A 20,325-nucleotide genomic window follows, 5' to 3' on the forward strand; every position below is an offset into this window, starting at 1 on the left:
TTACTTATTTGAAACTGAGCCTATACGTTTTTCATCAAAACGCTTGTGAATGAAATTACCATTTTTTTATGAACAACAAGCCCCACAATGCAACATACGCGTGTGGTGACGCATGGGGCTCGCGCCGCGCCAGGCAGGGGAAAAAGGATGGCGTAGCGCATGCGCCTCATTTATGTTGTTGTTTGTGGCGGTAAGATGGCGGCGCTCGGAGACACCTCAGCTCCGGGGGTGAACGGGTTAATACAACAATTCACAGCAATAACAGGTAAAAAATAACATTTTATTCAGAGTTTGAGATATTATGTGGTTTTGGGTCATCATACAGGAATACCCCCTTAGCCCCGCAAAGCACGAAATTACTGCGTAGACGAGTAAACGGACGTAAAGTGTTCTCTGGCCCCTGCGCTGTCAGAGCTGTGCAGAGGGAAAAGCTCAGCCTCTCAACTGCTAAACTCAAATGAAAGACTCTGAAAGGGGCGCCTTAAACCATCTAAATAAAAAAGTATGTGTTTTATTGAACTCAAAGTAGCATCAAATCCGCTGTATGCTAGTCCCTACTAACGATGTGTGGTTAGCCTGGAGCTTCTTATCGCCACTTTTTGCGTTGGCTGTTGTCTGCTCATGTGGAATGGACGTCGGATGTCCAACATTTGCCTTCTTCGCTATCAGCCAGGCTTCATGTTGTGTTGCTGCCACCTCCAGCTTGAGTAGGTAGTTAAACACACATGGGTGAGCACACTTTCTATCGCCGACTACACTAACAGACGTCTACACTAGTGTTTGCTCCGAAGCACACAATGAAAAGTGTGCCAAGTTATTTCATGGAGTGGAAAGGGAAGACATTCGGGGGCTGCTGCTGCTAGACTCAGAAAGTGAAACGGACATGCGCAGTACCCGCGGAAATGCACTCCGCTCTATTTCTCTAAACTGCTCAAAAGTTCATCATAAAGTTGACTGTCCCCTCACATTCGTAACGTGTTCACGGTTACCTCAGTCTGGTATATCACCATCTCATCATATTCTAGTGCTTTGCATTATTTAGCTCATATATTATCAGTCATACAACATTAATTTTATATTGGCACTCGTGAGGATTTAAAACTGGATATAAAGTCTTCTTTCCTTCACCGTGGCAATGAAATCGAGGAAAAAGTACGGGGTAATACTAAATATAAAATAACACAACATTATCATTTAAAACGTGAAATTTTCTTAGGGGTTTTGGTGTCTGATATAACTGATTCCTATATTATTTGAAAAAAATGTCAACAAATGAGTTTTGTGTTATTTCATAGTGGGGATGCACGAATTGTGAAATTCTGTGTTGATGTCATTCCCAATTTTAAAACAAATGTATATTTTTGGTCAATAGTTGAGAGGTTTGTTTGTGCAATTAGTGGTTTTTGTTTGGTTGTGCCAGGTTGATAACAAGTCATTGTTTTAAAAAAAACTATTTGAAAGTTTTTGATAATTTATTTATCTTTCCAGACTTTTTCCACATAAAAATATCGAACAATTGGCTGGTCCCAGACTTTAGAATACAAGGATTTGCTGCTTTTTCTGTTGTTGTTTTTTTTCAGAAAATATGTGACTGTTTGAACCACCAGATGTACGAAAGAAGCAATTAGAATATATAATATGGGTTTCTGGGAAATAAAGTAGTACTGCACATTAAAATGAAGTAATGCTTGATATTGCAATTGCTAATTATCCTGTGCATTTATGCCGTCATGTGTATTGAGACTCTGTGTTTGTCACTCAGGGGCCACAGAGAGTGTAGGAAAGCACATGTTGGAAGCATGCAACAACAACCTGGAGATGGCAGTGACCATGTTTCTGGATGGAGGCGGGATAGCAGAGGAGCCCAGCACCAGCTCCAGTTCAGCAGCTTCCAGCAGCAGAGCTCCCCCCACAGAGTAAGCTGATATCGCTCTTCACAAACCTGAATCAGATATAAGTGGAACAAGGTCTTTGGACTTGCAGTTAGTCTGCTCTTCTTAAAGATACACTCAGTGACATTTTTAACACTGTAAACACACAGTTGGTTGTTTATACTTTTGCCCAGTAGTGTAATTATTCATCTTTATCAGTACTGATTTGATACGAGATATTTTGCTCCTAGAATAACTTTATTTATGTTCTCTATGCCTCAGTGAAGTTCGAGCCCCTATTCCCCAGAAGCAGGACATACTTGTGGAACCAGAACCACTGTTTGGAGGTACAATCCTGCCTTGTTAGGTACTGTAATTCTTGAACTCATTTACTGCATTTGTTACTAATAGAGATTGTTGTGTTTTTCTTCCTTTTTATTCCCGCAGTGCCTAAGCGAAGAAGACCTGCTCGATCTATATTTGATGGCTTCAGGGACTTCCAAACAGAAACAAGTACGTCAAAGCTGAAGCCTTCCAAGCCAAATGATCCAGTTGTGTAACACCAGCCAGGTGGTCAGGGCAGAGGTCTTCCTCACAGCACAAGATGATGTTAAAGACAATTATTTTCTGGTTTAGATTTATGGAGGATAATATGAGTTCTATTGTTTGTCAGACATGAAAGAAGGGAATTTCTAACTCAGAATTTAGTAATGTGATACACAGTAGCCTGGTTTTTGTTTGAATGACAATTAAGAAATACATTTACTGAAGAAAGCAACTATATCCAAGTAGCTTAATTTTTTTGTAATTGGGCTGTTTTAATATTTGTGATACTGTACTTTTATCTTCTGCAATGATAAGGGATTTTTTTTTTTTTAAACGTTTTCCAGTCCGCCAGGAACAGGAGCTGCGTAACGGTGGCACAGTGGACAAGAAACTGAGCACCCTGGCAGACCTTTTCCGTCCTCCCATTGAGCTCATGCACAAAGGCAGCTTTGAGACGGTGAGGAGACACTTTACACCACGTGTCTTGATTCAGTTGATGTAGATGCTGAAGCTTCAGACAGCTCTTGCATGAACGGAAGGACAGAAGTCTCTTAGCTGTCATTTTTAATTGCTTTTACAAAAAAAAGAAGCCCTCTCTCTCTCACTGAAATCGGCTGTTGTGGCATCAACAATGATGACCTTGTATCAGCATGCAAGGTGGAGCTGATCACAAATAATGTTGTTATGATAAGAACAAGAAGATGCCTTCGCTTTGCAAATGTCCTCAACTGAAGAAGTCTGCAAGTCCTTCACTGTGGCCAGCCATCCGCTCAAGTTCACTTTGCCAAGAGGATGTGGCATCATGTGGCCTGAGCGATCTGATCTCAGTGGGAATTCACGTGTACTTCAAACCGTTGGCTTGTGATTGATTTTTGAAACCTGCTCATAAGAGCTTATTGATCCTGTTCCCATTGCGAGTAGATAAGTTGCTTCTAGTTTTCTTTTTGCTTGTTTGTTTTTTCCTGATGTGTCACAATTGCTATTATAAACACTGAAATTGCACAAGAAAGAAGTGAACACCAAAGTGTATTAAACCGTATTAATAGCAGCACGGAGAACAACAACCCTGTTTTTTGGAATATTTTCAGCTTCGGTCTGTTTTTCAAAATGAACGCCCCCTGAATAACACTAGAGATTTAAGATTCAAGATACTTCATTTACCCCTGAAGGGCAATTCAGTTTACAGTCTACCAGACGATTACATTAAACAACAATCACAACATGAATATACAGGCACTCTGTCAGTGGCAATCAATAAACACGTAAAGGACAAAAGCAGTGAACATACAGTACACAATGGAGGAAATAAATGATGAATACAGAACAGTCCATGGTAATAAATAAATAAATACATTACCCTTGTACTACCTGCCATCAGCAGCATTTAAGTAGTCTGATGGCAGAAGGAATGAAAGAGTTTGCATTTCTGTTTTTTTCCATGGGTGGGAGGTAGCGCCGACCCAAGGGCATCAAACAGAATTTGTGGTTCAGGACGTGTTCAGGAGAGCTCAGAATCTGTCTAGCTTTCTGGACAATTCTCTTTTTATTTCTTTCGTCAATTCGCTCTACATTCACCCCGGGTTTGTGTTCTCATCAGTGCTGATCAGAGCTGAGCTGATAAATACTCACGTCTACTTCAAGGTCAATGGACCTGGGACTGAATGTTGATTAAAGATGTTCCCATTGCTGGAGAAAGTCAGGTGTGTGTGAGGTTTAGGCCAGTGGGAACTGGCCTGATGATGTATGTTCATGCCTGAACTGAAAAGGGCCTCAGTGCACCATGATGTATGATCACAAATCCTGTTATGAGTGCACAGAGGATTGTAAAACAGCTTTAATTAATGTTTTCAAACTGTTGATGTGTTTCCAATTCTAGCTAGAGACACCTGAACGATTTAAACATACATTATCCAAATCCAGCGCTGTAACCTGTCTGTTCTGACTCTGTCATTTATCTTTGCATTTTCAGGCAAAAGACTGTGGCCAACTGGAAAACAAGTGGTTAATGATCAACATTCAAAATGTGCAGGACTTTGCTTGCCAGTGCCTGAATAGAGACGTGTGGAGTAACGATGCTGTGAAGACCATCATCCGAGAACATTTTATATTCTGGCAGGTGTGCAGCTCAAGAGCGGACAGTCAAATGCGATGATTATGATGCTTAATGGCTTTAAAGTATTCAGCTCATGAAACCTTTCCTTGGCTTTGTGTACAGGTCACTGTTTTTTGTTGTTGTTGTCTTGGTTAAACTCCTCATCTGTTCTGTACGTTTTATTTTGTTACAGGTATATCACGACAGTGAAGAGGGACAACGATACATTCAGTTCTATAAGCTGAACAAGTTTCCCTATATTTCTATCCTCGACCCCAGAACAGGTGAGCGATCTTTATTAGTTCAGCTAGTGAGTATTGAGGTAGTTATAACATTTAAATAAAAATAAGGGAGTAGCATTATAACAAGTCATTTAGAAGCAGAAACTAATTGTACACTTAGTTTTCATCATTCTAATAGGATTCATCTGACCACTTCCTATTTATCATCACTTTTTCTATGAATGAGTTCTGTTATTCCAGTGTTCTGTTAAAAACACGTTTGCTATAGGTCAAAAGATGGTGGAGTGGAATCAGTTGGATGTGGCCTCATTCTTGGAGCAGGCGACCGGCTTCCTGGCAGAACACGGGCAGCTGGACGGGCCATCCTGCCACGCACCCCCCGCCAAACGAGCTCGCTCGGTAGGTCTCTGGTCTCAAGTGTCTGCGCTGTGTTTTCTGCTCTAATAAGAGCTCTGTTCTGTATCAGGAACCCTGCTGGAATTTCTTCTTACATAACTCATTTGTAGAGCTCTGCAGTTAATTAACACCATCATATAAAACTAGATGGATATGGGATTTTGATAATCTTATTATTACACTGATATTTATCCCCAAAAGACTGTTAATTAATGGTGTTGATATATATCGGGACTTACAACATTTGTTTTTGGTCTCCATCACTTGAGTTTTGGCCAGTGTGTTTTGTTCCTCTCTGTAGTGTTATTCTGTCTAGCTCATGGATTTGTTTTTAAAAGCTGCACCCTCTGTTTTCTGTTCTAGGAGAGTCTGATTGATGCCAGTGAAGACAGCCAGCTGGAGGCAGCAATCCGAGCCTCCCTACAGGAAACCCACTACGAGTCCTCAAATGTCCCCGAGGCCCCAGATTCCCCTCGATCAGACGATGACTCTGATGCAGAGCCTTTCTCCGACAGCGAGGGTCCCATCTCTGTTGATGGCTCAGATGGCGAAATGCCAGAACCCCAGGAGGAGAAAAGTTCTAGCAGCAAACACTCCTCAGCTTCTCCAGCCGCGGCAGCCCCGCATCGTCTTCACCCTGATAGTTCGTCTTCTTGTCACAGAAAGTCTCCGTTTAAGGAAAACAACCACAGTCACAAGAAAGAGGATAGCAAAAAGAACCACCTGGAACCTTCGGGTGCTGGTGTTCACCATCCTCAACGTGATGCACATTCTGGTGGGAACTCCTGTACAACGGCAGCTGAGAGCCCGGGGCCTTCAAAGACCAGCACCACGAAAACCAGTGATGTCGACTGCCCTTATGACAATGGTACGACAACATGTAGCTCTGGTGAAAACCTGAAATATGAGGGACCAGGTTAAGGTGGTGGTGTAGGATGTGTTGGCTCATTTTATGTCACGTCTCATCTTCAACCTGCAGACAACCTCTTAAATACTTATGGGCTCATTCACTTTTTCAGAATTGGCGTTAGCAACCTCATCCCTGTCAGTTAGCAATCAAACAATCAATCACTTCGCAAAGGCTACACAATATTCCTGTAAAAATGACCCCACTTTAATAATGGTCAGCTTGTTTGCTCAGAGCCAAACAGCACTGCTGTAATGCTGCCCTACATTGCATCTGGTACTCCGCAACAAGGATGTGATGTGTAAACAACTCCACCTGCCTCTCTTACGTTGATCTGCGCTGTGATGCCACCCGCTGCCAGATCAGTGAGGAGGCGTCATGTCCTCTCATTCCACCTCCGAGCAGATTTGTACAGACGATGCAGCGCAACAATGGCACAATATGCCTTTAGTAAACAGGTTGTGTGTCAGGGGCTAAAATTTTCAGTGGTTGCGTGTGTGCACAAAAGAATACAGCAAACCTAGACTACTGCCTCTGAGTGTGTCCCTTCAGAATGGCTACAGTACAGACATTTGTTTTGCAACAGAGTGGAGTAGAACTGACTGGTTCTCTTCTTGCATTATGATGTGTGTGTCCACAAGTCAACAGCTTGAAGTTCGACCTCATCAATACCTGGTGAACACCAGAGCACGTCCTGAACTTTTTGCAATCCTGAAAAGTGAATCAATCTTTGACAGTTTTTTGACTTGAACAGTCTTCAAAATTTACTTCATTCCCATAATATAGTGACAGTTGTCATAAAAAAAACATTTTTGGAAATGTTATTAAAAATAATTTCTAAGGTCTTTAATGGACACATGCTGTCAATGAGTTATATTTTAGAAGAGTTTGGCCGTCATGCACACAAATTTACCTCACTAACAGTGTGGGTTATTGTGGAGGTTATCCATCATGAATTCCCACCTGGAGAGGTTTTGGGCTTTGACCCAGGTTCTATTTGTTAGCTAAGACTGATTTGACCAAAGGTGACATCATTTATGCATTGTACACAACCCAGAGTTAAGAAATTCAGCATCTCCTTCACTGGTGCATTCTGGGACATACTCTGATTGCACCTAAGAACCAGATACAGATCTACAGCAGGTCAAAAACAGCTGCATTCTGAACCATGTCTGTGTGTTGTATTTCTTTCTCATAGGTCCAAAGGCCAGATTGATGCTCCGTTACCCAGATGGACAGAGAGAACAAATTTCCTTGTCTTCTCAAGCAAAACTTTTGGTGAGAACAACCATCTTGGCTATTTAAGGGACCTGGATGGAAGATTTCCTCTTCTGGAGCTGATTGACCTTAAAATGTCTCATGCACTGTCTGTTCCTCTCTCCCATCAAGGCACTGGTAAGACACGTCCAGTCCAGGGGTTATCCTAACGAACGCTTCGAACTTGTCACCAACTTCCCCAGAAGGAAGCTCACCCACTTGGACTATGACATCACACTGCAAGAAGCGGGGCTTTGTCCACAGGAGACTGTATTTGTGCAGGAGAGGAACTAGCCTTCCCAGATACACTCACTCTTGCTTGTCTGTATCTCTCTGTTTGACCTCATCGTTTCAACAATGATCTGGGAAACTGTTACCAGCTTTGATTCCATAACCTTCCTGGAATTAGGCCCACCTAGTGGATGGACGACTTTCCCTGCCATTCCACGACTCTGAATACTGACATCTTCACTGACAGCCTAATCAGTTTGTAGTGCTCAACGTTTGGCCAGTAAGGTGTTCAGGGTGCCAGCACTTGATAACATTTTAACATGAAATATTCTCTCCTGATGCAGGTCTCATTGTGAGGAACATCGGGATAGAATTAAACACAAAAACCCAAATTAAGGTTCACTATTTGATGATGAGGCACCAGGGACTTGTAAAGACAAACTTTTACCTCCCAGAATGGACGTTAAATACCAGAGTTTATTTTCTAGCTGTTCTTATTATTTTCAGTACCTGGGAACAGGTAAAGGGAGGCTCTCTTGTTTATTTCAACTCAATTTTGGTCTCTCTCACAGTCATTTTTTTGGTCAGTTGTCATTATTAGAAAGGCAGGGGGCACTAAGAAAAGATTCTCATATTACCAGTAAATCTGTCAGATATCTGATTGAGTCGAGCTGGACAGTTTTACTCAAGTTTCCATTGGTTGATGAGAGACTCGTAGATTTTGGATTTCAACTTTTGATACAGAAGGGAATGAATGAATGAATGAAGGCTGGTTCATCTGATCGGTCGGACCTACACTGTACAGAACGGCTTAGAGAGACTGATATTTAGCTGTTAGTCATTGTTTCTTTTCTTTTTTTTATATGCTGCCAAGAAAAAAAGCTGATGAAATATAACCACCAAAACCAAGAGAGCCTTTGCTTGGTTTGTTACTATCTTTGGATTTGAATTGGTTCTTAAAAGAAGTCCAAAAATGAAAATTAGCTCAAGGTTGATTCACCCCCATGCTGACTGAATGTTGGAAGGTTTTTTTAGACCGCAAAACACTGCTAGAGTTTCAAAGACCTCACTGTATTGCAGTAATGTCCTAAACAATTGCTATTTTTTTAAGGGGGGGGGGGGGGCGACCAGCAAAATGATACCAGGGAATGTTGTTTTAAAAACAATTTGGCATGTCGGGACTTCAGGAGACTTGGATCAGAATTTGCTTTTTGAAATGTAATTTAAAAAAATACTCGAGAAAACCCATAAAATACCTCCATGCTGCTCGTCTGACGCAATCCAAGCGTCCGTGAAGCCTCGATGCACTGGGATGTATTGAGATTAAAACTAATGATATGAGTTTACATCTACAAAATCGCACCACGCAGAATTATTTGAGATTAACACATTTATGGGTTAGTAGACAAAGACTGAATTGTCCTTTTTAGGCGAACCATCCCTTTGAAGGCATTTGCCAACTTTTTGGGAAATACATTTATTTGTTGTCCTGCAGAGCCACACAAGACGATGGAGACCGTTCTCTGAGTGCATTACGGGAGCTGAGACCCACCGATACCTGCCAACTGCTAGTTAGCTTAGCAACACACAACAAATGAAAGTGGATGGGAAGTGTTAGCATACCTTTGACAGAAGTCGCCCAAAATAAATGTTGCCTGCATGTATAACAACAGGTTGATATTTAGAGTTATGAGATATTGTAATTTTAGAGTCAAACAAGTGTACACAGAGTCAAATGAATGTATTTCCCCCCAAAAAAATTTGGGATTAAATTTCCTTTAAAGCTATGATGTGATAAGACAAATTTCAAAAATCTAAATTAAAATAACATTTCGTAAGCCATCAAAGCGCTAAAGCTAGTGTGTTTCATGGATTGAAACAAATTGAACAATCCTTTTCAGAAAATTGAAAACTGTCTTTTGTTTGGAAGAATGTGTTTTGCTCAGCAGATTGATGTTTTGCTTTGTTTTTGAAAGTCTTCCTCTGACTGAAACGTGTTTCCAGTTTCAAACCAGGAATTATTGAGGATCCCCAGCGGTTCATTCCACAAAGCATGTTCAACAAACTCGGAGTCTGATCCTGAACTCGGAGTTGATCCACTCTTTGATAAGTAACTCGGAGTTTCCGGTTCCAGAACAGCTGATTTGAGTCAGTTTCATCAACACGGAGTAGTTTCACCTGGAGTTGAGAGCGTGCGCTACAACTATAAAAAGCTAGCATCGATGGAGCCCCGAGTCAACGAATCACCATGGCAACGGGAAGAAGAGGGCTGCGTTTTTCACCCCACTATAACGAGAGATATTAGTGCGCTCATACGGCTAGTTTGAACATGTTTCCAGAAAGAAGTGCAACACCGCTGCAAGGAGACGGCGTGGGAGAACATTGCTGCTCGGGTTCATGCTTAAGGTTAAATGGAGTCCTTTGCAATCACAACAATATTACAGGGGGAAACTGCTCGAACGGTAGCCTGTTAATTTAAATTAGGTGCAATCCCGCGGGGGAGAAGCGCACTTGGCAGCAGTTCGGGATGAAAAAAAAGACATTGTTAAACGGGTAAGACCTCTGTCCAGTCTCATGGGGGTACCTCATTTTGAAACAGTAGTCAATCTACATGTACCTGCACATTTATGCTGTGAATGGACTTCCTATTCACATAATCGGCCCCCTGCATGCAGTTGCCTCACTCAAGTGCTCAGCATCTCCGACGTTGTACTAAAAAAAAAAAAAAACCTTACGTTTGCAAAGAAACGCAGCGCAACTCATCATCTGCCGGAATGTGAGAGCATAACTGCGACTGGTAATGTTGCAAATATGAGGTTGTGTCTGTAGATGATGGACTGTGACGTGAAACGGTACGGCTCAACCCGCAGTAGTGCTGCGCCGTCATCCACGGGATCGTAATACAAGGATATGTCACGTTAGTGAAACAAGTCGCCACCTACTGTGCTTAACGCTTCTCCAATATTCTGACTGATTTTTTTAAATGACAGACGGCAGAACTAGGCCGGGCCAAAACTCGCCTGCTGGCTGAATGAATGAGGAAATCAAATTGGGTGTGCGGCTCTGAAAGACGGCGGAGACGGAGAGGAACTTTAGGTTCATGAACAAAACCTGTCCGGGACCTGGTGAGGCTCATAGAGTCTGTTACTACGGCAACTGACCCGGGCTAGAGTTACCCCTCTGGTTTGAGTTACGTTCCTTTTTGAAACGGAAAAGAAGGAGTGATTTTTCACCCACCTCAGTTTGGTACCACATAAACCACCAGACCTTAAAGTCAACATGTGGGGTTAATGCAGCCATCTAGAAACTATGTAGAAATGAAATAATAATAAAAAAAAACACCGCAACTATTTCAGTTTATCTCTGTAGCTGTATCTGTCTTTCTATTTGATGCAGTTCATTACATGGACAGATGGTGGCGATAATGTTCCTTAGAGGTAACAATATCGATGAAAAGAAAAGTATTCGTCGGTATAAATATTTCAGGCTTCAAAGATGACTTTGATTAACGTCACAAATAAGAGCTTCAGTGTCTTTTACCGTCTGCTCTTCAATTGTGTGTCTGAGCGAGAAAAAATGTGAATATCTATTTGTGAGCAAGCAAACTTCACGGTGGGCTCGAGTGTTGTTGCAGCTGGTTCTGTGGGGTTGCTGCTTTCAAATCTTGCCAAACTGAAAGATTCCGCTACCACCTGACAACAGTGAGTCTCCCTCTATAAGATAATAAATGCTAAAAGTGTGTAATTAATTCGATTGTAAACACTTTATAAACCATTAGTTGACAGCTATAATTTATAACCTAATTTCCCATACAACAATGCTGGGTTACTATTTGGCAGTATACAGTTATTTATATTTTTGACTTGTCAAAATGGCCACCCTTTGCTTTGGTTACTGCTTTGTTCACTCTTGGTTTTCTCTCCATGAGCTTCATGGGGTCGTCGCCTGAAACGGTTGTCCAACAGTCTTGAGGGAGTTCCCAGAGATGCTGAGCACTTGTTGGCCCTTTAGTCTTCACTCTGCGGTCCATCTCATCCCAGACCCTCTGGATCAGGTTTGGGTCAGGTGACTGTGGAGGCCTGGTCATCTGGCACAGCTCTCCACCTCTCTCCTTTTTGGTCAAATAGCCCTCACACAGCCTGGACTCGAGGTCCAAAACAAGCACTGAATCTTAGACAGAAGAAGGTTGAGCCATCTTAGGTAAGCTGAAACCTGTTTCTCTGCAACAATAGGTGAGGTCTGCTGACGCGGGTCACACCCTCTACTGCTTGCTTCCCAAGTGAAATCAAACAGGGGCGGGATTTCACTATAAGCCTAGCTTATAAAGAGAGTAAAATCTGAACTTCAGCAAACAAGTACTGAATCTTAGACAGAAGAAGGTTGAGCCATCTTAGGTAAGCTGAAACTTGCTTGGTTTTGTTTTTGTGTTGAGGGTCGTTAGGTGCTTGGCACTGGAGTTTCAGTTTCTCTCTGCAACAATAGGTGAGGTCTGCTGACGCGGGTCACACCCTCTATTGCTTGCTTCCCAAGTGAAATCAATCAGACATGTTTGCCTCCTTTTTTCCTGAAAAGGTTGCTGCAATCAGCAACCAGTTCTCTGAGCCTGACCAGTCCAGTCAGCACCAACCTGCCACTGCTGCTTCACTCTTCTCCTTTGCTCCTCTGACCGTAGATGAGGTCTCCAGACTTCTCCTGAGCTCAAAACCTACAACTTGTCCTCTCGATCCAATACCTACCAGCATCCTGCAGACCATTTTGCCCACTATCAAACCTGCAGTCACACACATTGTCAATTCCTCCCTGGAAACTGGCATTTTCCTGCTACTTTTAAGCAGGCCCGTGTCAGCCCACTGCTCAAAAAGCCTAATCTCAACCCTGCCAAGGTTGAAAACTACAGGCCAGTATCACTTCTGCCATTCCTGTCAAAAATACTGGAGTGCTCAGTATTTTACCAGGTCTCTGAACATCTGCGGAACAACAACCTACTTGACTCTTTTCAGTCTGGCTTCAGGTGTGACCACTCCACTGAGACTGCACTCCTGTCAGTCACTGAGTCACTGAGACGAGCTCGAGCTGTTGGTCAGTGCTCTATCCTACTTCTGCTGGACCTTCTGCTGCCTTCGACACGGTGAACCATCAGATTCTCCTCTCCACACTCTCTGAGCTCGGCATATCTGGTTCTGCCTTGTTGTGGTTCAAGTCCTACCTCACAGGCAGATCCTTCAGAGTGTCATGGCGAGGAAAGGTGTCTAGGTCACATGGCCTATCGACTGGGGTTCCTCAGGGGTCAGTGCTTGGTCCCCTTCTCTTCTCTCTGTACACCACCTCACTTGGTGCAGTGATCCGCTCCCATGGCTTCTCCTACCACTGTTATGCTGACGACACTCAGCTTCTCCTCTATTTTCCACCTGATGACAGAACGGTCTCAGATCGTATATCAGCGTGTCTGGCTGATATCTCCACATGGATGCAGGAATGCCACCTTCAACTGAATCTGTCTAAGACTGAACTTATGGTCTTTCCAGCTTGTCCATCTGTTCAGCCTCAGGTCACTGTCCAACTTGACTCGAGTCTACTTGTGCCCACAAACTCAGCCAGAAACCTGGGTGTCATGATTGATGACCAGCTGACCTTTAAGGTTCATGTGGCCTCAGTTTCTCTGTCTTGCCGTTATGCCCTCTACAACATCAGGAAGATCAGACCCTTCCTGACCCAACAGACTACACAGATTCTGGTTCAGGCTCTTGTCATCTCACGCATTGACTACTGCAACTCTCTTCTGGCAGGCCTCCCTGCATGCTCATTCAAGCCTCTGCAGATGATCCAGAATGCAGCAGCACGTCTGGTGTTCAACCAGCCAAAAAGGGCACATGTCACCCCGCTGCTGGTTTCTCTTTACTGGCTTCCAGTGGCAGCCAGGATCAAATTCAAGGCACTTCTCTTGGCTTACAAAACAATCACAAGACAGCTCCAGCCTACCTGGAATCCCTGATCCAGGTCTACTCTCCTTCTTGCCCACTACGATCTGCATGCGAAAGACGCCTGGTGCTTCCAGCCCAGCGCTGCTCCAAATCTCTAGCCAGACTCTTCTCTTCTGTTGTTCCCAAATGGTGGAACGAACTACCGAACTCTGTGCGTTCCCTTTCTACTTTTAAGAGACAATTGAAGACTCAATTGTTCAGAGAGCACCTAGGCACTGACTCTTCTCCTCTTTGTCCTGTGGGGTAGAATAAGTCAGAGGGTCCAAGACCCAGCACTTAGTGATTATGTAGCACGATCTGTGTCGTGTGATGTTGTTTGTTTGTAAAAAGAAAAAAAATTAAGGAGGGGGGGTGACACTTCTTCTGCCACTAGATGGCAATACTTGTGACCAAATCACAACTGAAGCACTTTTGCGCTTCCTATGGGCTTTTCCTTAATTAAGTCTGAATTCTTGCTTGTGTTGTACGTCGCTTTGGACAAAAGCGTCTGCTAAATGAAATTGTAGAATTGTAGAATTGTAGGTGTGTTTGGCGTCATTGTTGCAGTGGCCATATTACCTGCCGAGGGAGTTCAGTCACGTGATCTCCCTCTGTGTGTACATCCCTCCGATGGCGGACGCGGCCGCTGCACGTGAAAGGATCCACAGTGTCACTGCACGGCAGCAGACCCAACATCCTGAAGCCTTCATGATAATTTCTGGAGACTTCAATCATGTCACCCTGGACTCTACCCTGGCTGCTTTCCATCAGGTTGTTGACTGTCCCACAAGGAAGAACAGGACGATTGACCTACTGTATACCAACGTTAAGGAGGCATACAGACTCACCGCCCTCCCCCCACTGGGCAAGTCGGACCACAACCTGGTGCACGCACAGCCCCAGTACACCCCCCTGGTCAAAAGACAGGCAGTCTCTACCCGCACCATCAGGAGATGGACTCCTGCAGCAGAGGAGGCCCTGAGAGACTGCTACAACACCACAGACTGGGATGTACTGCTGGGTGCACATGATGAGGACATAGATGGGATGACTCACTGTCTCACAGACTACCTCAACTTCTGTGCAGATGTGGTTGCCCCCACCAAGACTGTTCAGTGTTATCCAAATAACAAACCATGGATAACACAGGAAGTCAAGGATGTCCTCAACAGGAAGAAGAAGGCCTTCAGGACAAAGGACAAGGAGGAGATGAGAGCAGCACAGAGGGAGGTGAAACGCTGCCTGAAGGAGGCAAAGGACTCCTACAGGAGGAAGGTGGAGCAAAAGCTGAAGGAGAACAACTTGAGGGAGGACTGGGAGGGTGTCAAAACCATCACCGGCCACAAAGCCAGGGCCAGCACGGAGGGGGGAGGGGTGGAGAGAGCAAATGACCTGAACAAGTTCTTCAACAGGTTCAGCCAGTCCACCTCACACCACCCTCCAACGCCCCCCCCCCCCCCCCCTGCAACAGCTGAACAGCCTCCTTCCTACTCCATGGCCCACCGCCCCTCCCCCTCCACAGCAACTGCACAGTACAGTACAGTACAGTGCAGTATAAGAGACTGCATATTATTATTTTTATTATTATTATTCTTGTTACTACTGCTGCTACTATTATTATTATAATTATTATAACTATTGTTATATTTTTATTATATTATATAATCATCATCATTATATCATATCATCATCATTATTATTGTTATAATTATTATTGTTATAATAACAATTAAGAACAATTAATATATTGATTATTCCTTTCACAATGCACATGTGAAAATATATATATATATATATATATATATATATTTTTTTTTTTTTTTAGTCTATTCTATGGTAACAGTGCTGTGAATGTTTGTTGAGGAGAGTGCAATTTCCCTGGCGGAATGTCCAAAAGGGATTAATAAAGTAGTCTGTCTGTCTGTCTGTCTGTTGCAAAATCTATGATGGTCCAACCAAATGCAAACCGGATGGAATGGCGTGTCGCTGCAGGACACTGTGGTAGCCATGCTGGATGAGTGCGCCTTCAATTTTGAATAAATCCCCAACAGTGTCACCAGCAAAGCACCCCCATACCTCCTCGTCCACGCTTCAGGAACCACGCATGGAGAGACCATCCGTATCGTGAAAGCCATTTCAGGTGACGACATCATGAAGCTCACCGAGAGAAGGCCGAGGGTGTGCAGCGCTGGTGAGCAAGCATTTCGACTTCATTTATATAGCACCTTTTTATACAAGAAATGCAGTTCAAAGTGCTTTGCAGAGAGAGATTGAATGCTTTTACGCAAAAATAAAAGCATTAAGAATTATCATAATAAAATCAGGTAAATAACAGTAAAATTAAATAACAAGATAGCATGAAAAGATCGTGCATGATGTATCTTCAGTCAATGGTGTGTTAAGAATCCCAGCAATGAAGAAAAATGATTAAAAGTGAAATAAAATACATAACAATACAATGAAATAAAACTCACAGGTAATAGTGCAGCAGAGAGAAAGAGCCAGGCTGTTCAAATGCACGGGTAAAAGCTTTCTCTTGAAGATGTCCAGCAAACCGGCTTCCCTGGCATCTGTGGGCGGTGTGCTCCATAGTTTGGGGGCGTAATTGACAAAGGCTGCATCACCAATTTTCCGTCTACTGGTGCTGAAAACCTCCAATAATATTATGCACACCGCTTTTTTGTTTTTCTTTTATTTGTTGAAAAAAATGTTAATTCATGTATCGTTTTCTTCTTAATTCACAAATGTGTGCCACTTTGTGTTGGTATTTCACATGACATCCCAATAAAATCCATTGATGTTTGTAGTCGAAATGTGACAAAATGTGGAAAAGTTCAAGGGGTATTGCATTTATATATACATTATGACATATTTCTTTACAACAAAGTGTAAGAACTTAATTGTCTGCACGGAATATCTGCAATACATATATTTGATTCTGGATTTTTTCAGAATGAATATACACACACCACTGGATAGAGTTACATTTTGAGCAAATTGTCTTCATTCTCAAGTCTTTGTATCAACTGGCATCTCTGTGTCTTTGATGTTTGCCTGGAGAAACAGGAGATGTGCTGATGCTGTTTGGGAAAGTCACTCGAGCCTCAGAAATACAAACAGGATTCAGGTCAGCAACTTTAATTTCTGTATGGATATAATTCATCCAGCTAGTATAGTAAAACTGAGTTTCGGGGTCAAAATACAGAGTTGAAAGAAAAGGACTCAGCTGCTCAAATAGATGAGGGTCGACACTGTTTCATTGGCCTCTGTGTGTGGATAATAGAGTCCGTGTCACCAAGGGCATTCTTTAACTCCTGACTGTTGTGTGTGTGTGTGTGTGTGTGCTTGACAAAGATGGCTTGAAAGAATATGCAGTACTTCCTCTCAAGCCAAATAATGAGGTACAGTATTAAAGTTTTCTTACATTATAACAGTATTACAGTATTAAATCATTTTTGCAAACAGAACTACGCATGCGCCATCCTCTCTTAACCAATGAGCTGTCTAAGCTATCCGTCTCACTTTAGCTGCTGAAGTGGAAATGAGCATAATCTAATTTGAAATAATTGAGAGAACTTGTCAAAAAACAAACAAACCCTATCTGGCACTGTGTCTTCGTGTGTGAGGTGAAATGTCACCAAGATGATTGGGACAGTGGCCGTTAGACTTGTTTGAGGGGTTGCCTGTTGCATAAGAGAGCGTTGACCCTGGCCATCTGTGAACCTTTCAGCTTGTTCTTCAAATTATGTCAGTGGAAGTTAATGTTTAAAGGGGCACTCCAATGATCACTCAAGGTTTGGTCTTGCCATGATGAGGTGCACTGTTCAAACCCGTTAAAACAACGGAGCATCAGGTCTGCTGAGGGGTTTAATATCCTCCGATATATTTATACTGAGGAAAGCTCGTGCTTCAGAGAGGAGCTCTTGAGCTGACTCTTACAGGTATGAATATCGCATGCAGATCTTGAGTCCAGTGGGACAAAGTTTTATAGCTCCTCCCTCAAAATTTCTCTTAGATTTAAGACGAGATCGAAGAAATCCCCAAACCCTGATCAGAAGACCTCAGGAACCTGGCATGGTCTGTACAAAAGTGATGATTCATCATCAGCTGAGCATGATGTCACTCAACCTGTCTGTGTAGGTGTCCTGTACAGTATTTTTTGTCCAGATAGTTGATGGTGACAGAGGCGTATGACTCACCCTCCACCCTACACACCGAGAGGGTGTTTGTGTTTAACATCCACCCTACTGTGACCCGTTAGCCTCTTGCTCTGTTTCCTCTGAACAGTGTTCAATGATAAAATGATCTGCTCTAATGTAGCAAAGTCATATTTGCCTAGTGGACCAAAATCACTGCCAGAAATGCAGTCAGTCACAAGGTGTCTCAGGAGGCTGGATTAAAAAAAACATTTGAAGATTAGCTATTCTGGATTAATGTCACAAAATATTTACAGTGGCAAAGACAAACTGAAATCCCACATGTGGAGCCATGTAGGAAAAACGCAGACCTCTCTCTCTCTCTCTCTCTCTCTCTCTCTCTCTCACTCACTATATACAGTATATATACACACACACACACACACACACACACGGCACAGTGGTGCAGTGGTTAGCACTGTTTCCTCACAGCAAGAAGGTTCTGTGTTCGAGTCCTGGATCTTTCTGTGTGAGTCTGCATGTTCTCCCTGTGTGGGTTCTCTCTGGTACTCCGGCTTCCTCCCACAGTCCAAAGACATCAAGAGAGGACGAGGCTGATTGATACTCTAAATTGACCGTAGGTGTGACTGTGAGTGTGAATGGTTGCCTGTCTCTGTGTTGGTCCTGTGATGGACTGATGACCTGTCCAGGGTGAACCACGCCTCTCGCCTGAAGGCAGCTGGGATAGCCCCCCCCCCATGACCCTTAACAGGATAAGGAGTAGAAAATGAGTGGATGCGCGCGCACGCGCACACACACACACACACACACACACACACACAAGCAGTGATGAGAGGAGGTACATGAGTACATGATTGACGGTTCAGGGACTTTACTCCATCGACTACACTTACAGGCATGCAGTATCTTCCTGTTTCTTTGTGACTGGATGTAGTGACTCCAGACTACATCTTTAAGCATTTTATTGTCGTTCGGCTCGATGCTTGACATTCATATGCTTGCTACATATTGGATTTTTTTCTTTTGTGTATAATAGGTGACCCTTAACTGGATAAGTGGAAGAAAATGGATGGATGGATGGATGTTTTGTTTATGTTTACAAATGTTGCATTTGGAGCTTCAATATTTAAATAACCAAGAGATAATGAAGTCCATGCAGTGCCACTGTGCCATACTATCACAAACTCAAGAGCATTTAAGTACTAGGCTCTCAGATTGTCTGCCTATTGTTTTTATACACCCCCCAAAGATGAGATATTACAACTTAAACAGCTTTTGGTTTATTTAGACATATCATATTGTTCAGCAAATACTTTGCAGAATAAACAGGATAAATATGCCCCATTTGATCCTAATTTCTACTTCTATTTAGTGTTACGCAGTTACAATGAGAGCTCAGTGTTCTGCAACTTGAGAGCATGCATGCAAACGGTTAAAACAGGGATATTTCGAAAATGTGTGCAGCATGTAGAACAAAAGACGCAATCTCACACATGAACTAACTTTTTGACAAAAAGCAATACATGCATTTTATGTCAGGTGAAAAGTTGCCTGTTAATGAGAGAGCTGAAACGTACAACAGAGTGTCATCTGCATGAAGACAAATGACAGAATAGAACTGTCCAAGTTTTGAACACTGGGAAAAAACAGAGGACAGCTGAAACTTAAATGAACTCAAATAACAAGAAATACCTGTCTGACATGGACTCAGAGACTCCCCCCACCTGCTATCGTGATGTTTGCCAATGTTTATGTTGATGTTCCTCTGAATACCCATTTAGTTGCAGATTTCCCTGAAAGGGCCGTCTCTAGCTGTGACTGTTTTTGTAGATCCAGATCAAGCAAACCTTCCCAAATTATTTTAAGTAGCATTTTATAATCTCAGATTTTCTTTTTATTTTTTTGTCAGTTTTTATCAGTAAGTGATATGAAATGACTCACGACCTCAACCTACACATTGCTGTTGATGTCATCATATCTTTGCAAAGTCCTTTGGAACCTTTTTTTTTTTTCATTTGTTCCCATAAAACCTGTGATGCATTTTTAAAAACAATGCCTCTGTTCTCCTCCACATTCCTGCATGAAAGAGGAGCGGATTGCAGGTATTCTTGTTCAGCAACATAAAACAATAAGCAATAAAACAAGTGCACACGGACGGAGCAGAAAATGAGACACAATAAAAGTCTTTGACTCCGAAAGTTTTTGCTTTCAGGAACAGCTCACTAAGACTTCGATTGTATCTTTGTTCTGTCCACATATCAGATACTCCAAAGTTGCACCATCCAAGGCTGGTCATGTGACATGAAATGTATTGTGAAATTTGTTTGTGTGATATTTCAACCTCTGTTCATCAGAACAAAAAAAGGTGTTATTGGTTAAATTTACAAATCACCGTGAACCTTAGCTCTTGTGTTGGGTAATGTTGACTCTGCAAACACAATGATGACTGTCCCGTCACAGCCTTTTTCAAAGAAATACTTTGATGAATACATAGTTGCACCAGTTTGTGCCTTTACAGTGAAATGATTAAGACACAGATGATCCTATGCTTCACAGGGTCCACTGACCTTTTGCCTAATGTGGCTGAATACTTATGGTATTTAACTTGGTTGTGTAATTCTCCTCAGACAACCCAACACAACATTTTCTGTCAGTTTGTTCTAGTC

At 42.7% G+C, this 20,325-nt stretch overlaps 1 protein-coding gene and 1 long non-coding RNA gene across 3 annotated transcripts; both read left to right on the forward strand.

The window, feature by feature from the left end:
• Nucleotides 1-144: 144 nt before the first annotated feature.
• On the forward strand, nt 145-8,620 carry ubxn7 (UBX domain protein 7). The gene is made up of 11 exons (XM_086203647.1): nt 145-265; nt 1,763-1,916; nt 2,154-2,218; nt 2,319-2,384; nt 2,762-2,874; nt 4,387-4,533; nt 4,703-4,793; nt 5,020-5,150; nt 5,511-6,015; nt 7,253-7,332; nt 7,444-8,620. The coding sequence occupies exons 1-11, from the start codon at nt 160-162 to the stop codon at nt 7,603-7,605; spliced, it is 1,620 nt and encodes a 539-aa protein (XP_086059773.1). The 5' UTR covers nt 145-159; the 3' UTR covers nt 7,606-8,620.
• Nucleotides 8,621-9,841: 1,221 nt separating this feature from the next.
• LOC147261580 (uncharacterized) lies at nt 9,842-16,891 on the forward strand. Of its 2 annotated transcripts, XR_015115802.1 has the most exons (4): nt 9,842-10,095; nt 15,554-15,693; nt 16,569-16,629; nt 16,857-16,891. It is a non-coding gene; the product is annotated as an uncharacterized LOC147261580 (long non-coding RNA). The 2 variants fall into 2 exon arrangements; XR_015115801.1 differs by lacking the exon at nt 9,842-10,095 and having other exon boundaries at nt 15,356-15,693.
• The last annotated feature ends 3,434 nt before the right edge of the window (nt 16,892-20,325 follow it).

Source organism: Aulostomus chinensis, chromosome 5 (assembly GCF_037954235.1).
Source record: "Aulostomus chinensis isolate RoL2024-O1b breed Wild chromosome 5, RoL_Achi_v1.0, whole genome shotgun sequence".
Taxonomy (NCBI): Eukaryota; Metazoa; Chordata; class Actinopteri; order Syngnathiformes; family Aulostomidae; genus Aulostomus; species Aulostomus chinensis.

What these genes read in the sequence shown, in the direction of transcription:
- ubxn7 (XM_086203647.1), top strand. Translation starts at nt 160, where the DNA reads ATGCGCCTCATTTATGTTGTTGTTTGTGGCGGTAAGATGGCGGCGCTC. An exon ending in CCGCCAAACGAGCTCGCTCG is followed by an intron (nt 5,151 to 5,510) that starts GTAGGTCTCTGG and finishes TTTCTGTTCTAG; the next exon opens with GAGAGTCTGATTGATGCCAG. An exon ending in CTTCTCAAGCAAAACTTTTG is followed by an intron (nt 7,333 to 7,443) that starts GTGAGAACAACC and finishes TCTCCCATCAAG; the next exon opens with GCACTGGTAAGACACGTCCA.